This window comes from Colobus angolensis, unplaced genomic scaffold (assembly GCF_000951035.1).
Source record: "Colobus angolensis palliatus isolate OR3802 unplaced genomic scaffold, Cang.pa_1.0 Scaffold13, whole genome shotgun sequence".
Taxonomy (NCBI): domain Eukaryota; kingdom Metazoa; phylum Chordata; class Mammalia; order Primates; family Cercopithecidae; genus Colobus; species Colobus angolensis.
Genome location: NW_012114252.1, coordinates 23,336,339 through 23,355,127, shown reverse-complemented (window position 1 = coordinate 23,355,127; position 18,789 = coordinate 23,336,339). Strand labels below are relative to the sequence as shown.

The window sequence follows — 18,789 nt, the reverse complement described above, 5'->3', positions numbered from 1 at the left end:
CTATTGAATTTGAAAGCGATGTCGGAGAGAGTCCTTTGGAAAAAACCCGTCGGGCGAAGCACAAGGACGAGCTGCAGGTTTGCCGGGAAAGATGCCTGCGAGAGAGGGTGAGAGACAAGAGCCTGCAGCGCGCTCTGTGGACAGCGGCCCCCTCGCGCGGTGCCTGTACACTGGGCTGACCAGGGAGGCACAGTTCGTGGGCCGGGCATCCTCAGAGTGGCAGGTTTACACTGAGATAAACATGGCAGAGATGCTGGTCTCTGTAAGAGGCATCAGCCTTTTCTAAAAGAAAAGAAAAGCCACGTGCCTTGGTAAAACGTTATGCTGCTTACACCTGTAAAAGTCAAAAGCTTACAACAGTTGTTAGGGGCTGAACTGTGTCCCCCCCCAAGTTATTATGTTGAAGCCTAACTCCCAGTGCCTCCGAACGTGACCCTGGTTGGCGACGGGGTCTTTACAGAGGTAACCAAGCGAAAATGAGGTCACTAGGGCGGGCCCTGATCCCAGCACGGCGTGGAGAGCGCCCAGAGAAGATGCTGGTGGAGGTCGGGGTGGTGCTTCCACACCCAGGGACACCCGGGAGGCAGCCAGGCCAGAAGCTGGAGAGAGGCCTGGGGCAGAGAGATGCTCCCCATAGCCTCTAGCCTCGTAGCTCGGAAGGAGCTGGCCCGGCCACACCTGAGCTCAGATCCCGCCTCCAGGGCTGGGAGGGAACACGCTTCTGTGCCTCCAGCAGCCATCTGTGGTTACTTTGTTACAAGGCCCCAGGAAACCAAGACACTTGTCAAATTTTATAAAAGCCACATAGACACGTATGTGTGTTACCTACAAAAATAAAAGTAATCTTGGGTCCTGGTGCATACACACGGCCTTGGACACAGTTACATGAATTTACTTGGAAACCGGCTCTGCCTCCTACAAAGCGTGGGACCTTGGGCAGGTCACTCCCCTTCTCTGTCTCTGCTTCTCCATTGGGAAAGTGGGGAGAGCGGCAGTGCCTACTCGTGACACCCTTTCGAAGATGAAATGGACCAAGGCGTGCGTGGCGTTCAGTGGGCACCTGCACCAAGGAAGCGCTCAAAAGCCACGATGATAGACATGCAGTGACAGCTGCTCTCGACGCCGTTAAGTCCAGATGCTGAAATCCAGGGAGACCCCATCACCAAAAAAGAAATTGTGAAGCAACTGAGTTTGATTTCTGGATAACTAAGTTAAATGCACCTAAAATTTGACATATAGAAAAGAATGGCATTGCCCTAAAGCCCGAAAGGAATATAGCAGCAAGACTGGAGGAGGAGTGACTACCTCATCAGGATGTCCTGGCTGGGCACTGCCCCGGCCATACTCGAATGTCCAGTCTGGTCTAGCAAGGACGATAAGAAGAGGGCCCTGAGGTCAGGAAGCTGGGGGAGGGTCTGAAGTCAGGAGACGCGTGGGGTGTGGGTCAAGGCTGGGCCCTCCGGCCACGCTGGCTGCAGGGACACCTGGGTTCATCTCTACTGCTGACAACATGGTCTCAGGCGGGAATTCTAGATTGCGCACCCCAAGTTCCAACCCAGCTCTGGGATTACAACATAAGCAGCTGGGACCTCACTCAGGATTATACAATGCCTTTTCCACAGTTGTGGGATCCTAGACCTTGACAAGTCTGTCCTCAGCACTCAAACTCTCAGCACCCACGCACTCAGCACCCAAACAGCGCCAAAACACTCAGCATCCAAACACTCAGCACCCAAACACTCAGCACCCACTCAGCGCCCAAATACCCAGCGCCCAAACACCCAGCGCCCAAACACACAGCACCCAAACACACAGCACCTAAACACTCAGTACCCACTCAGTGCCCACCCAGCACCTAAACACACAGCACCCACTCAGCACCCAAACACACAGCACTCAAACACACAGTGCACAAACATTCAGCACCCAACACTCAGCGTCCAAACACACAGCACCTAAACACTCAGTGCCCAAACCCACAGCACCCAATGCCGAAACAGTCAGCACCCACTCAGTGCCGAAACACTCAACACCCAAACACTCAGCACCCAAACACTCAGCGCCCAACCACTCAGCACCGAAACACTCAGCACCGAAACACACACCACCTAAACACTCAGCACCCAAACACTCAGTGACCACTCAGCATCGAACCACTCAGCACCCAAACACTCAGTGACCACTCAGCACCCAACCACTCAGCACCGAAACACATAGCACCTAAACACTCAGCACCCAAACACTCAGCGCCCAACCACTCAGCACCGAAACACACAGCACCTAAACACTCAGCACCCAAACACTCAGTGACCACTCAGCATCGAACCACTCAGCACCCAAACACTCAGTGCCGAAACACTCAGCACCCAAACATGAACCATGAGCTGCATTTCAGGTCACCTGAACACCTTGTAGGAATTAAAACCAGAGACGTGCCCCCGCACCATGTGCAGAAACTAAGGGCTCAGTCACTGGGCGGCTGTCCTCCCTGTCCAGGGTAGGTGGACAATGTCCCGTCGCTGGCTGGACACTGCATACCTTTCCCACAGGGCCCCTCTCATGAAGACCTCTGCTTCATCTGCATTGCATGGGGAGGGCAGGGACCACGGCCCTCAGTGGCCAGCATACTTGGCAGGTGCTCTGCGGGTGTCTGCTGTGGAGTGGATGAGGGAGGGGAGGCTGATGGCTCTCAGGGGACCGTCCTGCCTCCGCTGCCCTCCACACCCATTCCTTCTACCTGCGGCCCTCAGGGAAGTGCTCTGGAGGGGCCCTGCGTCTGAGCCCTCTCTGCCCCACTGTTTCACACGACGCCTGGATGTAGACCAAGGCCACGGCCGTTCACCTTCTGCAGGGAGCACACGTGGGTGAGATGCTCTGACGGACAGGCTGAATTACAAGCAGGGAATCGTGAGCTGAGCATCTACGGGGAGTGCGATCCTGGTGGATGGGACGCCTGGGCAGCTGTCCTTCGAGAAGCAAGCCCCAAGGAGTGGGATGCCCCAGGGCAGATTCTGTGTCTCCACAACGAGCAGACTGAAAATCCTTCACACTGCTGTGAAATTGGCCACTACTACTTACGGAAAACCACTCTTTTTCTGGAGGTGCAATGAATCATGCTCTTCTACATTTCGCTGTCACTTTTATCACCTGGATCTTTAAGGACAGGCTGAGAGCCTGAAGCTCGGAGATGAAGCCGGGTGTGTGGGGGAGGGGTCCACGTCTCCAGCAGGCGCAGCTCATTTGCCCCTAAAGCCTCTGGGAGCGAAGCGCACCCCGGCAGCAAGGCTGGTTCCTGGAGGCTCTGCCAACATTAAACACAACCCCCTCTTCCTTGGTTCAGTTTTAGTGTTTCGTATTTTAAGTTATTGGGTCATTATATTAAATAGAATAAATTGGAAGATCCTAGCTGAGTGAGAAGGTGCTAATGATGTATACAAACACATAGTTCGAATAAATATAATAGCAAATTAAATTTTCTCTAAATTGGAGCTGACCATTTGTATTAAAAGCTGGAGAAAGGTCTAAAATAAAAACTGTATTTTAAAAGATGGGGGTAAGTATAAATGGTAACTGGATGAAGAATTTGGGATGGAGGCTGTCGGGTCAAGTCTTTTTGCAAATTACTCAACAATAAAGTAATCCTAAGAGTATAATAAGTTTCTACGTAATATGAAAACAATATTGCTTTTTCTGGGCTGACCTGGATGAACTTAGGAACAGATACGTGTGATGACCACAGCATTGTAGTCTGGAGGTAGAAAAAGAGTTCACTGGTTTCTGAGTTAATATTCTTAGACACTCACAATATAATCACTGCACATATTTACCAACGCAGCTAAAGCCCACAGGACACGCTGGGAACTCTGTAGAACCGGGTACTTTGGGGAACTCTGTTCGAAAAACCCTCCCCAGGTTCAAATCACCTTCCTTAAGGTCTGCTCCAAGCCACACTTATCCAGCTTGACATTATATATTTAATTTCAGAGCAGCTGAAACCTCACCAATTACATTTGTCTGATAGTAGCCAAAAAGCAAACATGAGTTTACATAAAAATGTGCATTTGAAAGTCTGTTTGTGTCTCAGCGTTAACAGATGAAGAAAACTTTGGAGCCAAATCAGAGAGGCTGGACCGAGTGAGGCAAGCAATGGGCGTGGACCCCGTTCCCGTGGACGTTCGGATGTGAGTGCTCGGGATGGCTGCTGCTGTGTGTGTGAGGCCATCGCTCCTAAGACCAATCCTAAACCACAGCGCGGCCGTTTGGAGACTGGTCCCCTAGCAAATGTTCCTCTAGAAAGCCTGGGAGAAAATACAGGGAGAATCTGCACACACACTTCCAATCGCACTCCCACTCCAGAATGTACAATAATCTCCATGAATTTCACAGGAAGCAGACCTGGAGAACAGGCGTACATTCCGGATCCTGAGATTGGACTCCAATGACAGTTGGGCGGGGACTACTATGAAAACAGGACAGTCTGTTGATTGATGGGAGGGAGCTCGCCGTCTCTCCCACACTCACCCCACAGCTCAAGCCAACCCCCAGAACCTCCCCCCCGCTTCTCACGAGACGTTAGCAAAATTCTGCCAAGGTTCTGCCCAGCGTTGGTTGCATCTCACAGATTCGGAGCCATGTGAACCGAGCTCACATCAAGAGCTGAGGAGTATTCAGTTGTTTTTCTGGTCAACTTGTTAACCAGCTCCCTAAGGACCAGGACCCTGAAGGGGCGTGCATGTTTACTTTGCAATCAGTGCAAAACCTCACCCTGCAGAGGTGGAGAGGAAAGATCACTGGAGACACAGCTGCAGGGACACAGGAGGTGATGGAGTAAGAAATGGAGGGAGGCTCCCAGGCAGGTGTGGATGCAGACGCCAGGCACCTGCCACTCCCCTCGAAAACACAGCCCTGTGGCAACCACCACCGAACCACCCATTCAGGCAGAAACGGTCAGTGGACACCTCAGCCACGGGACCTTCGCCCTGTCCTGAGCATCACCACACACCACCAACTGATGACAAAGGGGAGAGGCACCCTCTCCTGGGGAAATTTGGATGCCTCCTTGGCCGTCTGAGCACACGAGACCGCCCCAATCACGGGACACATGGACATCCTGGGACTCTACGGGCTGCCCCAGAAGCTCACCCCCCAGGATTCCTGCCCCAAAGGACCATGTGGAACCTAATTACAAGGAAACCAGATGAAAGGATATTCCACAAAGCAACTGGCTTCAACCCTTTGCAAATCTCAATCTCATAAAGGACAGAAAGCAAAACAAAAACCAACAACTGGGTGGATTAGAGACAACCGAGAAGGGTGGACAGCTGACGTGGACACCGTCCTTCACTGGACCTGGATTTATTAGAGACAACCGAGAAGGGTGGACAGCCGACGTGGACGCCATCCTTCACTGGACCTGGATTTTAACAAAATATAGGAAGGACATGACGGGGCACGTGGAGAAAGCCCCATGTGTGGGTGACCAGAGGGCAGTGCTGCCACAATGATGACCCGCCTGTGGTTACGTGGCCTGTGGTTATGTGGCCTGTGGTTATGTGGCCTGTGGTTACGCAGGGGGTGGCTCCTCTCAGGAGACACCATGGCAGCAATCCGGGAGGAACAGACACGATGGCAGAGCCAGCTCTCATCAGCAAAACCTGTGTGTGTCTGTGTTTATGTGATGTGTATATATGTGTGTGTTTGTGTGTGTGATGTGTGTCTCTGTGTCTGTGTGATGTATGTTTCTGGGTGTATGTGTGTGTGTGATATGTGTGTGTGTTTATGTGATGTATGTGTGGATATATGTGTATATATATATGTATGTATGTGTGTGTTCTATGTGATGTGTTTTGTGTCTGTGATGTCTGTGTGATGTGTGTACGTCTATGTCTGTGTGTGATGTGTCTGTGTGTTTCTGTACACACACACACACACACACACGAATGGGCACTTTGTTAATGACCACAGCTGAGGATTGTTCACTGTGAGACTCTCCCAAATTTTCTGTAGGTCTGAAATTTTTCTGAACTGAAAGTTGAGAGGAAAAAGACACGTGGCTGCTGCAGCTCACAGCTCTTCTCCTCCATGTGTGGGGCAGCGGCATCTCCCCTCCCTCCTGATCCAACCTTCACTCAAATGCCTGAGCCACCAGAATGCAGGGGCTCTGACTCCATGCAATGAGCTCTAAGCTGAAAAAAATAAACCAGGCAAATACTCTCGCTCCAGGCATCAAGGGTAGTGAAGAGCAGGACTGGAGGAGCCTCAGCAAAGAGTCCTGGCCCCTCACCAGCAAGGCCTGGCTCTGGGTTTATCAGTCAGGGAAGCCGGCGTGACCTGCAGGGTCCACGGCCCCACACCGAGCCTCACGAGGCACCTGGTCCCAGGGAGCCCAGGCAGGATCCTTCCTCTTCTCTGGGAGAAAAAGCCACTGAGTGAGCCTGGGTCTCAGAGCTCTTTTTCTTTATCTTTTTTAAAAAAATGTTTCTACATTTAACTGACAAGTCATGATGGTATCTACTTATGGGGCACCCAGTGATGTTTTGCTACAGGTATCCTCAGTGGAATGATTAAATCAAGCCAATTAACCAATCCGTCACCTCACCCACTCACCATTTTTCTGTGCTGAGAACATATAAAACCCATTCTTTCAGCAATTCTGAAATAAACATTTGGTATGGTTGGAATGTTCGTCCCTACGAAACTTCGAGACGCGTGGCAGCTTTGAGAGGCAGCACCTTTCAGAGGCGACTGGGTCAGGACGGCCCCACCCTCATGAATGGACTCATCCATTCACGGATTCATGGATTCATGGGCTGTCCTGGGGGTGGGTGGGGGCCTGGTGGCTTTATAAGCAGGGGAGGCAGCCCCGCCTGGCTCCCTCTCCCCTGGCCAGGTGAGGCCCTGCACCGCCTCGGGACCCACCAGCAAGAGGGATCTCACCAGATGCGGCCCTCAACTGTAAGGCGTGAATTCTTTTCCACTGTGAAGTGCCCAGTTCCAGATGCCCTGACATATAAGCAGCAGACCTGGACTAAGACAACCTCGTTACTAACTGCATCGCCTCCGAGGTCTTTAGAGAGAGAAGCAGGGTGGCTCGTGCTGCCCTTACTGGACCCTTGGATTCCACATTCCGGAAATACACAGTGAAGAAGGGCTGGGGGCCTCTGGATCTCCCACCCTTGCTAGATACCTCAAGCCTGTTAAATCCTCGCGTAGGTGGGAGGAGCGAACCTTCGGATGAAGGACAGTCGCTCTCAGCATCATGGAAGCCTCACAGGCTGCCTCCCCCCGAAATACTCTGCATGAACCTGCACCGCCCACCGCGCGGCCCTGGGACCCCCGGAGCAGGGAGAGAGCTCGGGTTTCAGAGACAGAAAGACGCAGGCCGCCCCACCCCATCGGCAGGTTCCCTACTGCCCCAAAGCCCAGCTCCTCCACCTGTAATCGGGGGTTGACGAACGCACAGGATGCGCTGAATGCATTGGCCACAGCAGCTGGTGCATAGGAGACACCCTGCAGGTCCCGTCTCCTTCCGTCCACCGCGGCGGGTCTGTGCTCACCGGGGCAGGTGCTTGCTGCACTCGGCAGCCGTGTTCGGAGAAAGCTCAGCCACACTGGGAAGAGCTGGGTCCCCCACACCCCCGAGTAGCCACGGTTATGTAGCGCGCATTTCAGTTCCCTGCCCTGGGGGACGGTCTCGCCTCTTCAGAGAGGGGCACACAGACCTGGTCCTCTCTCCCTCGACAGCCAGCGCTCTAGCCCCTGACCCCAGGGCTGCTTTGTGTTCCCAGGGGAAGCTCCTCGGCCGCTCCATCTGGACAACTCCTCCTCCCGTCAGGTTCTCATCAAGCATCACCTCCACCGGGAAGGCCTCCTGGAGTTAGCACCGCTCCCACCGCCCCCCACCCCGTCCCCGCCTCCACTGCCCCCACCGCCACCGCCCCCACGGTCAGCTCCTCCGCAGAGCCCCAGAAGCTGGCAAAGGAGAGGAATCCGGTCGCAGGGTTAGTACTTTGCCAACGTGAAAAATCTGCTGGACAACCTGGAAGTCCGAGGTCCCTCAGACACCTCGTTTTCCACCTTTCCTGCACACACAGACGGCACCGGCGTTACCGGAAAAAGAGTTCTGGCCCCGTGCGGTCCAAAAATCAGATTAACTTTCTCCAGCCACCTACTTGAGAATCTAGACTTAGTTTGATTTAGGCTATAGCTCTAAACATGTATACACTCTATTACAAAATCCCAAAATGTGAGTGCGCGCGCACACACACCAGCACACACACACACACTCACACACCAGCGCACAACCAGCACATACACGCGCGCACACACGCACACCAGCACATACATACACGCACTCACATCCACGCACACACATGCACACTCACACACATCGCACACACACCAGCACACACACGCACCACACACACGCACACACACACCAGCACACACATCCACGCACACACATGCACACTCACACACATCGCACACACACACCAGCACACACACGCACACAACCAGCACACACATCCACGCACACATATGCACACTCACACACATCACACACATACACATGCACACTCACATCACACACACACACCAGCACACACACACACACACCAGCACACACACACACACACACACACACCAGCACACACATGCCCACTCACACACATCACACTCACACACACGCACACACGGTACAGTGGAAGAGGGTTAGATTTTGCAACAGCATTTTACAAAAGAGGCTTCTATCTGAGGACCGAACAACTAAGGGAGAAGAGACGTGTGAGCTCTCGGAGGGTCTCGTCCTTCTGCTGTTGCTGGGTGCTTGAGCCCCCGGGTGGGTAGCGGTGGACATATCCTGCTCCCACACGCCCTCAGCATCACACAGGCTTTGCTCTGGATGGAGGCACGGGGAGCCTGGTTTTAGGAACACTGGATTTTGGCTCTTCCAATGTCTTATTTTTCTATTCCAAGCCATGCTGAAGGCATCCAAAAAAGAAAAAAGAACACCCCAAATTAGGGAAAGCTCAGCTCTTAAGACAGCACATATGGTGGCTAAAAATAGCCCCGGATCACGGCACATTATGTAAGTGCTGCGTCTCCCTCGGTGGCCAAGCGCTTGGAGGTAAAGTCTCTGCCACGGGCTTGCTTTGTGGCGCCCGCAGCACCATGAGCTGGGCACCCTGGTAGGGTCAGGCAGCTGGAGCCTGTGTCTGTTTGGAAACCTGCTTGAGGGCTTGGCTGGCCTAGGCTGTTGCTAAGTGCTAGTTTTCCCAAAGCCACTTTAGGCGGAAGCCTAGGCCAGTCAAAGCTTGCCGTTGAGGCCTGGAGCCCAGGGGGTGGTGTCCAGGTGCCCCCTGCAGGCACTACTTGGTGCACCCACGTCAGGTCAACTGCACCATCTCCAAAAAACTGAACCAAGATGCCCAAGGGGTCATCCCTGGTCTGCCCTCCAGGAAGTGAGTGGCCCATGGACAGAGCCTGGGGCCTCCTCCCAGCCCCACCACCCACCCCTTCCCCACTGCACAGACCCGTATCTCTCCTTGTCTGTCCAGCATCTGGGCTTCGCCGGGTCCACGGCTGCCCTCGCTCCCTTGCCCAGTGACCCTCTGAGTCTCAGTTCGTGCACAACCAGCTCCTATGACAGTGTCATCACCGCCCACCCCCCAACCTCCTGCCTCCTTGGCCGTGTGGCCCACTTCTCCTTCATGAAACCACGGTTCTGAGCTCCATGTCTCCTGGCCCATCCAACGTCCACCATCATTGTCTCCTGTTGGTTGCTCATGCCCCAAACCCTCCTGGAGGCAGCCCGGCTCCTGGGAAGCAGGGGCCTGGGGACAGGAAGACGCCCTCTCCGGGGTCACAGCCCAGGTGGATGGGGCCTGGCATGAGAGGCCTGACTCTGCCCCCTTCCCACGGCTCAGCCGCCCTCCCAGCTGTTCCCTGCCACCCCTGCCTGCGACCCCATTGTGATCCCCCTCAACTGTCCTCGCCCAGCTGGCGGTGAGCCTTGTTCATTTCCTCCCTCACATCCGTGATGCCTGGACAGTGCCCGGGACAGAGAAAAGCCTCAGTATCTGCTGACTACACAAACAGAGTCCGTGTATTAATACAACTATAAATTTTCATACAAGAAAGCCCTGGCGTTCAGAGAGAATTCTGGGTGATTTTGCTGGAAAATGCTGGCTTCTATTACTTCCAAACCAGTGTCGGTGAACTCTGAGAATTAAAGGAAGAAGGACAGAAAAAGCCATATTTTTATGGTATAAGAATCAATGCAAAAATAAAAACTCCAACACTAACCTGGCGGTGTGTGCCAGGCTGAGGCAGGGTCAGGAACGGGGATCAGCCGCGGTGACGGGCAGGGGGGGCCGTGGGGGTGCAAGGAGATGCCCCATCCCAAAGACTTAGGTGAGAACCAGCAGCTCAGGGACAGGCTGGCACCACAACAATGAAGGCTGTGGGCACTGGAGCAGTTATGATATTCACAAGACAGAGTTTTCAAGATGAGCCACTCTGCTTCAGAAATTCATCCAATCACACGCTCGGTGAGCGGAAAGGGACACGCGGCAGCTGAAGATCGACGCCTAAATCACGGGTCTGCTGTGGGCTACTTCACTATCCTGTAGGGTGACCTCGCAGAAACATTTTGCTTTTAGAAGAGGATGTTTGTATTTCTTAAAAAGTAGCCTCAGATCCGGGGAAGCTCTTGTCATCTAACCCGGGAGTGACTGATTTATCGGAGAGACACACGTGGTGATGCGTGAGCAGAGGGGCCGGGGCACACGTAGTGGGGCGTGAGCAGAGGGGCCGGGGCACACGTAGTGAGGTGTGAGCAGAGACGCCGGGGCACACGTAGTGAGGTGTGAACAGAGACGCCGGGGCACACGTAGTGGGGCGTGAGCAGAGGGGCCGGGGCACACGTAGTGGGGCGTGAGCAGAGGGGCCGGGGCACACGTAGTGAGGCATGGCCTCTGAGAGGAAGGAGCAGAGCGGGAGTCCAGGCAAAGGGACGCTGTCTTGGGAGCCATGTGAGGGACGGGCTGTGGCGGTTGTGCAAAGATGCAGGTGCCTGGACCCCATGGGCATGGAGGGCACCCAGGTGCGTCCTGACACCTGCAAGTGCCCTGGCAGGGAGGCCGACTCCTACCACCCACGTCTTGCTAAGAGTCATCCCAATGGTTTATATCAGCAGCAGATAAGTGTGAAAGATGTGGCTGTAACGGTGTTGTCTGTTCTTTAAACGATGAGTACTTGCTGGGAACACTGTGGGACCTGCCCAGGACTGATGTGCTTCCCAAGAGTATCTGTTGTCCGTCCATGTGCGTCTGACCCCGGGGGTTCTTACGATTTAATTTTTAGAATTGCTTACGACTTCATGTGCAAACTCATTTAAAATGTACAATAATGAAAGGGACACGTTGCTATTAGCTGGTGATGGCTCATCTAAAGAACGTTCTACATTTCTGGAGATGCTTGACACAGATGGGACTTTTGTCCCCTCCAAATCTCATGTTGAAATGTGATTCCCAGTGCTGGAGGTGGGGCCTGGCAGGAGGTGATTAAGTCATGGGGGTGACCCCTCACGAATGGCTCGGTGCCATCCCCCTGGTGACGGGTGAGTTCTCGCTCAGTAAATTCACTCGAGATCTGGCTGTCCAAAAGTCTGGGACCTCCCCCTTCTCTCTTGCTCCCTCTTTCACCACGTGATGCCAGCTCCCCACTGCCTTCCGCCACGACTAGAAGCTCCCTGAGGCTTCCCCAGAAGCTGAGAAGATGCAGGTGCTAAGCCTGTGCAGTCTTCAGAACTGTGAGCCAATTACATCTTTCTTTATCAATTACCCAACTCAAGTATGTCTTTATACTGATGGAAAAGCAAACGAATGCAGTGTTAAAACAAAGGAAGACTGATTCTATACACGTCTACTTTTTTGGAAGCATTCAGTGTTTTGAATTATTTCAGATAACGATGCTATAGGCGGTGTGTGCCAGGCTGAGGCGGGATCAGCCGCGGTGAGGGGCAGAGGGGGGCCTTGCAGGTGCAAGGAGACGCCTCATCCCAAAGACTTAGGTGAGAACCAGTGGCTCAGGGACAGGCTTGCACCAAGATGATGAAGGCTGTGGGCATCGGAGCAGATATGGGGCCTCTAATTCTTGTAAAAGATTAAGGAAGGAGGCAATGTGCAGGGAAAGGAATGGCTTCTTTCACTGTACCTAGAACCTTCGCGCAGCAGCCAGCAGCCACCGAGAGGCTGGGGAACCCAAAGATGATCTGAACGCAGGACCCAGGAGAGGCCAGGAGAATCTGACTTCACTGGGGTTTGGTGCTGGGGAATGCTTGGAGCAGATGTGCCAACACAGCTGAGGACCCAGGGTCCTGGAGCCTGGGAGGGACGGGCTGTGGCGGGCGTGCGAAGATGCAGGTGCCTGGACCCAGGCTCTGGGTCACCACCTGGAAGACAGGCAGACTTTTTTGGTCCTTTGGCTGCAATGAAACTTGGACTGACAGGCGGGGAGAGCGAGCGTGGGTGAGAAATGCTCCACGCCGGGGTCGTGCATACGGGTGGGAGCTACCGACAAAAATAAGATTTGGGGGGCTTCTGCTGACTTAATCTCTTCCCTCTTAAATGATTACTCTGGGTTAAAACCAACAGCAAACCCGGCTCCTCTTCTGCTGTGGAAGGCAGCACACAGAATCTGCAAACAGACTCTCGGACGCCAAGGGAAAGTCCTTGCAAAGGAGGGTGGCTACATGCAAGGCTGGGTTACTGGGGAAGGGAGGCGGTGGCGGCCCATTCAGTGTCGCAGCTAAAGATAGATGGCCCGATTTAGAAAGGAGAAAATCACTTAGAAAAGCTGTGCAGTACCACTTCAGACTTCCAGCCTGGAGCGTCTCTGCACACAGCCCCCTTTCAGCCTGGAGCGTCTCTGCACGCAGCCCCCTTCCTGCCTGGTCAGTACTGCTGTGCTTTGTGTAGGAGGGAGGGTGTACTCAATCCCGAGCATCTCAGACTCGGTGTTCAGAAACACATGGGCTGCCCTGTCTGGGGAAATTGTTTTCAAGTCACACGAGGCTCCCGAAGAGCTCCCCCATCTGGGAAAACACACAGGCACCAGCACCTCGGGAGCTCAAGCAGGGGGGCCTTGGCGCCAGCCTCCACGCGCCGGGACCGGGCTCTGTCCCACTCAGCACAAAGCAGGAACTGCGGCAGACGGAGAGGAAGAGCACCATGCGGTCACCCAGCCCAGGGAGGGGCTGGGCGCGGGGCAGAGCCCCGGGAAGCACTTACTGCGATGCGCAGGACGGACGCCTTCACGGAGGTCCATTTGTCCCGCCGCCGGTCTATCACCAGGATGAACCCGATGCCAGCGTCCTGCAGGCTGCAGTGAGGAAGAGACGCTGCCGTTAACGTGTGTAGGTGGGAAGCCGGCTGCCCAGGAAACCCCTCAGAAAACGTCCTGGGAGGGCGATCCCCCGTATTCCTGATGCCATTTCTGCAACACCAGGCGAGAGGCACAGCGCACGGGGGCCCCGGCAGCCCCATCCCCACGGTCCCAGAACCTGCTCTCATCCACGGAAGAGCACACACTTCCGATGCGTTCTTATTTCTCAGCCTAACACCAACCACCTCGATGCACAGATTCAGGCAGAACCACCTCTCCCGAGCTCAGTCATTTGCTATTCCACACTAAGAGCCGAGTCATTTTCCTCTCCTGGGTGACCAGCTGACTAAACCCTCCAAAACAGTCTTATGGTGCATACATCACGCCGGTCCTGGCATCTGAGGTGCCCGTGCAGGTCCACGTTAAGGATTCGCTCGTGGTGGCATTGCTATGGTGCTGGGAGAAAATCTCCAAGACTTCCGAAGGTTCCCAAGCATCTGCTGGAAATGGGAGAGGAGGCAGCACTCCCTGCGACAGCCACATCTGTGACAGAGACCGCACTTGTGTGTTGTATAACGACAGCCTCCGTCCTCGGCTGAGCCTGGCGGCAGGAGCCTGAGTCACAGAGTAGGTGCGGAGAGCCCTCTTCCGCGGGCTCACTCTGCAGCCAAGCCAATTGCGTGATGCCAGCAGCTGCTACCACCAGCCAATCCACGGCACAAACAATCACACGGGCACGCCTAAGGCAGGGGCTGGAATTGCTAATTTCCAAGTCTCTGAACATGTCTTGGGTTTACACGAAAATCAAAATTCTGCAGGACAGAGATAAATTATGCAGTCTGTGGGCGTGCTCTGCTCGCCGCGAGCATCATTAACAAGCCAGGGATTTATGTCGGATGTCTCAGATCCTTCTGACGCTCGAATTTAAAGACAGAAACAGCAACTCCCAAGACATGAAGGTGAGGCAGTGGCCCCCGAATGTGCGTGTGTGGTGTGTGCTGCTGCGTCTGTGTCCTTGCCTGCATCTGGCTGTGAAAAACGCCTCACATGGGGGTAATTTGATTCAATAATGGCAGAAACCTTCTGGGTGAGTGCACGAATCAACACTAGCTTTCATTCAAAGCAGCCTTCTGCAGTGGGCACTAGGCCTGTGCACGAGCACGGGGAGTCGGCAACTCCATTTCACAGCTGTGGGGGCCACAGACAGAATTTGTTTTCTGATCTGGCTTAGTTCTTATGGAGCTAAGATTTTTTTAAAGTTATATTTTCAGCCGGGCATGGTGGTTCACGCCTGCAATCCCAGCACTTTGGGAGGCTAAGGTGGGTGGATTACTGGAGCCCAGGAGTTTGAGATCAGTCTGGCAACGTGATGAGACCCTGTCTCTACAAAAATACAAAGATTGGCTGAGTGTGGTGGCACGTGCCTGTGGTCCCAGCTACTTGGGAGGCTGAGGTGGGAGGATTGCTTGGCCCAGGAGTTTGAGGCTGCAGTGAGCGGTGATGGTGCCACTGCACTCCAGCCTGGGCAACAGAGCAAGACTGTCTCAAAAAAAGAAAGAAAGAAAGTTATATTTTCATATTTCCTTATTTACTTCTTGAGTCTGAGCACTTTGACGACTTTTTCTGAACTGTGAGACACAGTGGGTACTTCCTGTGTAGACCTGCGTGCTCCCTTGCGGGAGGCACAGAGTGACAGGTTATCCTCCAGTAACAGGTGCTACACGTGCCTTTTCCACAAAGGGACCTTGGATGCACCAGGCCATAGAGGCAGAATCCAGCTCGCCTCCCTCCACCAGGCCACAGAGGCAGAACCCAGGTCCCCTCCCTCCACCAGGCCACAGAGGCAGAACCCAGGTCCCCTCCCTCCTGACCCGTGGTGTGCTCAGAGCTGCCTTTGGACTCTAGGCCAGGGAGCTGGTCCGGGAGCTCTCCGGGCCCCACTCCTCCTAGAGAGAAGGAGAGAAGAGCCCAGAATGATTGATTTCCACTGAGCACATGATCCTCAGCCCAGTGAACGCAGTCAAGTGCTTCCAAGTCCTGAAGCGGGTGATGCTCGCGAGAAACACCCCACGCTGCCCACCTGCAGGGTTTGCTAAGGAGCCCCTGCCAAGGGCTGTGTGTTGGGCGGGAGGGGCTCACCGCCTCTGCGACACTGGCCGGCTCCACAAAGGCGTCACCCTGGATAGGTGGCTCAGCTGTGAACCATCTCTGCTTCCTTTTCTGTAAAAATGAGGGTCATCGTAGAATCCACCCCCAGGGGTTAACCGCAGTGGCGCAATGAAGCCCCTGCCAAGGGCTGTGTGTTGGGCGGGAGGGGCTCACCGCCTCTGCGACACTGGCCGGCTCCACAAAGGCGTCACCCTGGACAGGTGGCTCAGCTGTGAACCATCTCTGCTTCCTTTTCTGTAAAAATGAGGGTCATCGTAGAATCCACCCCCAGGGGTTAACCGCAGTGGCTCAATGAAGCCACTGGGTATGCTGCAGCCCGCCACGCTGGCCGAGAGGTGTCACTGTTTTGCAGAACAAAGCCTGACTCAGTTTCTCCCTTTTTCCCTGGAATAGAGCTCTGACTGGGGTGGAATCTCAGCCTCTGTGTCCGCCCATGAATGTCCCCGCTACTCCACAACAGGCCGGACCAGCAAGGGGACCTCGACTGCCGTGTGAGAGCTGCTGGAGGCAGAACGCACCCCCCAAGACTTCAGTGACCCAAACACATCCAGTTATAGCCATGGGGCTTCTGCCCCACAGGCAGCCAAGCTCCTGCCTCAGTGCCCACAGTGCCCGGTGCCTCCCACATCTGGCTTCTCACGCCGTTTGGTATGCGTCTGTCTCACACCCGGCAGTGCAGGCTGACGATGCAGCCACCAGAAAGGCGCCATGTGCTCCCGTCACCACTGGATGCCGCCCAGCCTGCCCGTGTGGGGCTTCCACTCACTCTACGTTTAAATCTTTGGGTTACATTGTAACAGGAACACCAGCATCACAAATAGGCATCCGTTTTTTCAATGAGAAACCAAAGTTACCAACAACTAAAACATTTTTTAGAAGTCAAAATTGCAAGTGAAATACAAGGTGTTGTAAATTTATTCGACTTAAAAAATGCATAGTAGAAAATCAGTTTCTCGATGAGAAGGACGGACTGGTTTCCAGGCGGTGGTAACGGGGCAGTCACCGTTGCTCAGCTGCAGAAGGTGTGGGGCCTGGGCAGGACGAAAGCACTGGTTCCTCCCGCCCCGGCCGTGCTCAGCATCGTGGGTGCGGGCACAGGGCATTCGTGGGAACAGGGTGTGGGCACAGGGCGACGGCGTGCGTGGGAACGGGGTACAGGCGGGAAGCATATGCTTCTTCAGGGAGAGGGACTTGTCCTCCAGGGCTGCTACGGACCAGGCACTGTGCCAACAACCCTACAGCTATTTATCAAGCTCCAGTGACCACCCCATGAGGCTGTGCTATGATCCTCTCCAGGCACAGAGAGCTTTAGTCACTTGCCCAAAGTCACACAGCTGTGAGCAGAGACAGGGGAATCTGGCTCAGCCACCATGTGTGCTGCCCCTAAGGCCATGTCCACCCTGGCAGCCTCCTAATGTTCCCACCAAGCAAGGACCCAACCCCAGATGCCCACACACCAGCACTCAGCCTCCTGCTCTGCGCGGTCCCCCGCCACGACCTTGCCCCTACGCAGGGCCGAGTGGACGCTCATCCACACCCCCTCAGCCCCGTGTCTCCTCTCCTGCCACATTTCAGGAACACGGACTCAGAAGGTGCAAAGCCTGGACTAAAAAAGCCTCTGGCGTGAGGATGTAAAGAGCCCCTAGCACCTCCTCTACCCACACTGACTGCGGCCACGAGGGCAGGGCCACAGGATCCCCCCGCAGCCCACGGCACTCCCGAGGCCGCACTGCCCAAAACCGTAAGGCAGGACCTGGATCTGCTCACGGGAGTGAGGACCCCGGGCCCACGGAGCTCGGATCTACGCCCACATCTGTGGCCTCCTGTGCCTGAGGGAGAGTGTGGCTCCTGCCCAGGGTCAGCAGGAAACGGTCCCCAGAGGGATGAAGGTGATGGTGCCGGAGGAGTTGGGGTAGAATAACTCCAGCTGGCAGCCACCCCAGAAATGCCCCTCGCACCCAGGGCACGAACACGGCCCCTAGACGCTCCATCGGCCGCCAACCCCGCAGCAGTTGGCCTTGGAGGGGCTGCCCTGGCCAGTCGCCCAACAGCTGAGTTTGAAGCCAATGAGCTCACTTTTGGCCCAAATAAACAAAAAAGGCCCAGAGGTCTCATAAGCAGTTTCAGGAATGTTCCAACTGGCTGCATCTTCTGTGACAGAGACCCAAACCGCTCAGGGCTCACGACCTTGGGAGTCCCACGGTTCCCCACCCATGTGGGCAGACAGCCCGCTGGCCTGCGGATGCGACCACAGCTCACTGGACAGGAGCAGCGCATGAGGGATGGTCTGGATGCAGCGGCTGGCTCCTCCCTACCAGTGGGGCAGGGAGGCCCCGGCACCAGGTTCCCCCAGTGCCTGGCCATCTGCCTGTGCTGCCTGGATACGGTGGGGGCAAGGAGGATGCTTCCTCCCAGGGCGGGGTCAGGCAGAGGCCAGGGCACGGGAGGAGCAGCGCTTGCAGAGGGTGGTAGAGCTTAGGAATCAACAGTTCGTGGCCAGGAGGGGCTGAGGGGATGTGAGGCCTGGGCAGGAGGAAGGGGACCCTTGATGTCTGCTGCTCAAACGTCAACCTGCACCCAAGACAGGAAGAGGAGTCTGGGAGAAAGGTCCCTGCACAGCAGGGTGGTCGAGTCCTCAGGAAGAGCAAAACAAATGCACAGGAAGGCCCTCCCTGCACAGTGCGACTCAGTTACCTTGGCCCATCTGGGATAGAGTAGGTGGCACCTCTAAAAGAAAAAGTTCTTTTCCCTGGAGGACATCATTCTTTACGTGAATACTTTGTCGAATTATAATGCATATTATGCAGAAGCACAGAGTGTGAGTGATGGCAGTGAGTGCCCGGACTGAGAGGCCGTTCCCACCATCCAGGGTGCCCCACCCGACTCCTGTCACCATACATTAGTTTTGCCTGCCATTGAATTTTGTCCGAATAAAAACATGCAATATGTGCTTTTTTGGTGTCTGGCTTCTTTCGACCTTATGGGATTCATCCACGTTGTTGCAGTGGAGTGTCTGTTTGTTCATTGTTGCAGTAGGGTGTTTGCTCGTTGTTGCAGTAGGGTGTTTGTTGTTGCGGTAGGGTGTTTGTTCGTTGTTGTGGTAAGGTGTTTGTTCGTTGTTGCGGTAGGGTGTTTGTTCATTGTTGCGGTAAGGTGTTTGTTCGTTGTTGCGGTAGGGTGTTCGTTGTTGCGGTAGGGTGTTTGTTCGTTGTGGTAGGGTGTTCGTTGTTGCAG

At 54.7% G+C, this 18,789-nt stretch overlaps 1 protein-coding gene across 2 annotated transcripts in view; it reads right to left on the bottom strand.

Moving 5' to 3' along the window:
* Window positions 1–18,789, bottom strand: part of MCF2L (MCF.2 cell line derived transforming sequence-like) — a 130,548-nt gene that overhangs the window by 36,472 nt on the left and 75,287 nt on the right. For both annotated transcript variants that reach the window (XM_011933916.1, XM_011933917.1), the window contains exons 4-5: window positions 13,293–13,383; window positions 1–95 (exon numbers count right to left, since the gene is read on the bottom strand). In XM_011933916.1, coding sequence (XP_011789306.1) covers window positions 1–95; window positions 13,293–13,383 — 186 coding nt within the window. The remainder of the gene's footprint in view (window positions 96–13,292; window positions 13,384–18,789) is intronic.